Source organism: Platalea leucorodia (genome assembly GCF_965183815.1).
Source record: "Platalea leucorodia genome assembly, chromosome: 3".
In the NCBI taxonomy this organism is placed as follows: Eukaryota; Metazoa; Chordata; class Aves; order Pelecaniformes; family Threskiornithidae; genus Platalea; species Platalea leucorodia.
Genome location: NC_138825.1, coordinates 62,818,694 through 62,821,304, shown reverse-complemented (window position 1 = coordinate 62,821,304; position 2,611 = coordinate 62,818,694). Strand labels below are relative to the sequence as shown.

General features: G+C 63.8%; 1 protein-coding gene across 1 annotated transcript; it reads right to left on the bottom strand.

Moving 5' to 3' along the window:
* Window positions 1-255: 255 nt before the first annotated feature.
* On the bottom strand, window positions 256-1,898 carry CITED2 (Cbp/p300 interacting transactivator with Glu/Asp rich carboxy-terminal domain 2). The gene is made up of 2 exons (XM_082306211.1): window positions 1,762-1,898; window positions 256-1,119 (listed from the first exon to the last, which is right to left on the bottom strand). The coding sequence occupies exon 2, from the start codon at window positions 1,110-1,112 to the stop codon at window positions 387-389; it is 726 nt and encodes a 241-aa protein (XP_082162337.1). The 5' UTR covers window positions 1,113-1,119; window positions 1,762-1,898; the 3' UTR covers window positions 256-386.
* Between the last annotated feature and the right edge of the window lie 713 nt (window positions 1,899-2,611).

Below are 2,611 nucleotides of genomic sequence, written 5' to 3'. Positions count from 1 at the left end.
GGAAATCATCGTTTACAAAATCCACAAGATTAAGCAATTTGCCAAGATTAATATCTAACAGTTCAGCACTGTGGGAATTATGGGCACGTTACCGCGAGGAAACGAAGAGAGCGAGGAGGGGAGGGGGGCGACCAACGTAAAAAGGCAGAGTTCGCTAGAAATCATTGCTACGGGAGGGGACGTGGATGTCGAAGCTACAAAAAAAAAAAAAAAAGTGGCAGCGATTTAAGAACGACAACCAAAGAAAAAAAAAGAATTTATACAAGCGCATAGTTGACTCTGCTTTCCAGATTCTCACCTTTTCAAGCCCTGAAAAGTGAGACACCGCGTCTGGGGGAATGTTTTCATTCGCACCGATAGAAAGTCCTTTGTTTGTTTTAAATGAATCAGCAGCTCACCCTGCTGGGCTGCTGTTTGCAAACGAAGTCCGTCATGAAGTCAAACTCGTTCTGTCCCAACCACAGCTCGGGAAGCTCCTTGATGCGATCCAGCCCCATTTCGATGACTAAGGACATGAGGACCTCCTCGTCGATGAAGTCAGTGTCTATGACATTGGGCGGCAGCATTGCCGCGGGGACGTGGGGGACGGCGGGCGGCAAGCCGCTGCCGCCGCCGCTGCCGCCGTGCTTGGGGTTGCAGTCCCTGAAATGCTGCTGGCTGCTGCCGTTCAGCTGGTGGCTGCCGGGGTGCAAGTCCGGCATGTAGTGGCTGTGGGGGTAGGGGTGGTGGCTGAAGTACTGGTTGTTCAGCTTCTGGAGCTGCATGCTGGCGCTCAGCTGCCCTCCCGGGCTGGCGACGGGGGGGGCCATGAACTGGGAGCCGCTGAAGCGGGCGGGGGGCGGCATGCTGCCGGCCGGGTGCCCTCCGCTGACGCCCCCCGGCCCCATGGCGTGCCTCACCCCGCCGCTCGCGTTCATATTCCCAGCTCCGTAATGTATATGGTCGCCCATCAGGGCGCTGAAGGCGTGCTGCTGCGGCGGCGGCTGCTGCTGGTGGTGGTGGTGGGGGGTGGGAAACTGCCCCATGCCCATCCGATGCGCGGGGTGGTGGTGAAGCCCGCCGGATCCGTCGGGGAATCGCCCGTGGTTCATGGCCATCATGTGGTCTGCCATTGCCCACCTGGAAAGTCAGCGTGCCAACACGTTAGGAAAATACACCCTCGGACACCCAGCCGCCCTCTCCCGGGCCGGCCGCATCTGCCCGGCCCTGCCAGAGGCGACTTGGCTGGTCCCGCCGTCCTCTCCTTCTCGGGGGGAGGGAGGGAGGGGGGGAAAAAAAAAAAAAAAAGCCCCCAAACCTCCTGCCGCGGCTCTACCTGGAGTACAAAGGGAAAAATAAAAGCGGAGCCTGCGGTACGAAAATCCCAGTCCCCTCCGCTAATCCGGCGAGCAACACGCCTTCCCACTCCAACTTGCGCATACCTATCAGCGGAAAGTGTTGCATACGGCAACAGCCGCCGCCTCCCCGCGCGTTCAAACGGCGCCCGAGCCCCCGGCTTCGCCCGGGAAGGCGGCGGGGTTCCACGGCGGTCTCGCGAACTTGCGGGGAACGAGCAAAGAGCTGGCAACTCCCACCGAGCCGCTGTCAGCAACTTTTGGAATTAAGTCCTAATTATTTGGGTAAAAATACGGGAACGCACCGATAAGGAGGCAAAGCCGGGCAGCTGAGAAACACCTTTCCTCGCGTGTTTTAACAGTCCCGGTTTTCCTGTTGCACACAAAAGGGACACCCGGCACCAGCTACCAGAACCGCCGCACTCACCTCCCGGCTTCTTTCTTCTTCTGCTTCAAAGGCGGCGGTGAAATCAGTCAGTAGAAGTCACCCCGCATAGGGAGGGCTTCCCCGGCTCTCTCCGCGGCGCTGCCTGACGGCGCGGCGACCGCTGCCGCAGCCCCAGAGCTGTTTTCCACTCCCCGGCGAGGCTCTCCGGCACTTGCCAACAATGAGCTGTGTTTCTTACCCAGCTTTGGCCACAGCTAATATAGGATTTCAGAAGGGAGGAGCAAAACCCTTACAGGCAACCAGAAGTAAAACCTGGAGCAAGCGAGGGGAGGGAAAAAAAAAAAAAAAAAAGAGAAAAAAAAGCCCCAGCACCCAGCGCGCACACGCGCAGGCAGAGGCGCGCACACGCAGAGGGACACGGGCGCGCAGGGAGAGACGCGGGAAGGGGCCGGGCGGCCCGGCGGGCCCCCGCTCCCCCCGCCTGCCCCACGCGTGTGTCCGTGGGTCGCTTGCGCCGCGCTGCGCGCCCCGCTCGGCGCCTCCGGCGGGAACAAAGCGGGGCTCGGCGGCGGGGCGGCAGCCAGCGGCGCCCCGCGCACCCCGCCGCCGCCACGGCGGAGGGCGCCGCCCGCCGCCCACGGCCCCGGTCCCGGCCCCGGCCCCGGCCCCGGCCCCGGTCCCGGCCGGCTCCGCGCCCAGGCACCGCCGGGCTCCGTCGCGCCCCGTCCGCCCGTGCGGCTGCGGCGCGGCGGCCGCCCGGGGCCGGGCGCTCCGGCAGCGCTGCCCGGGCAGGACGAGGTCCGCCCTCCGCCGCCGCGCAGGTGCCCGGCCCCACCGGCGTGGGTCCCCCGCACCCGCGTGGGCGCCCCCGGGGTCGGCCCCTCTCCCG

Bases quoted from the DNA above. Each gene is read 5' to 3' on its own strand.
- CITED2 (XM_082306211.1), bottom strand. From the start codon at position 1,112: ATGGCAGACCACATGATGGCCATGAACCACGGGCGATTCCCCGACGGA.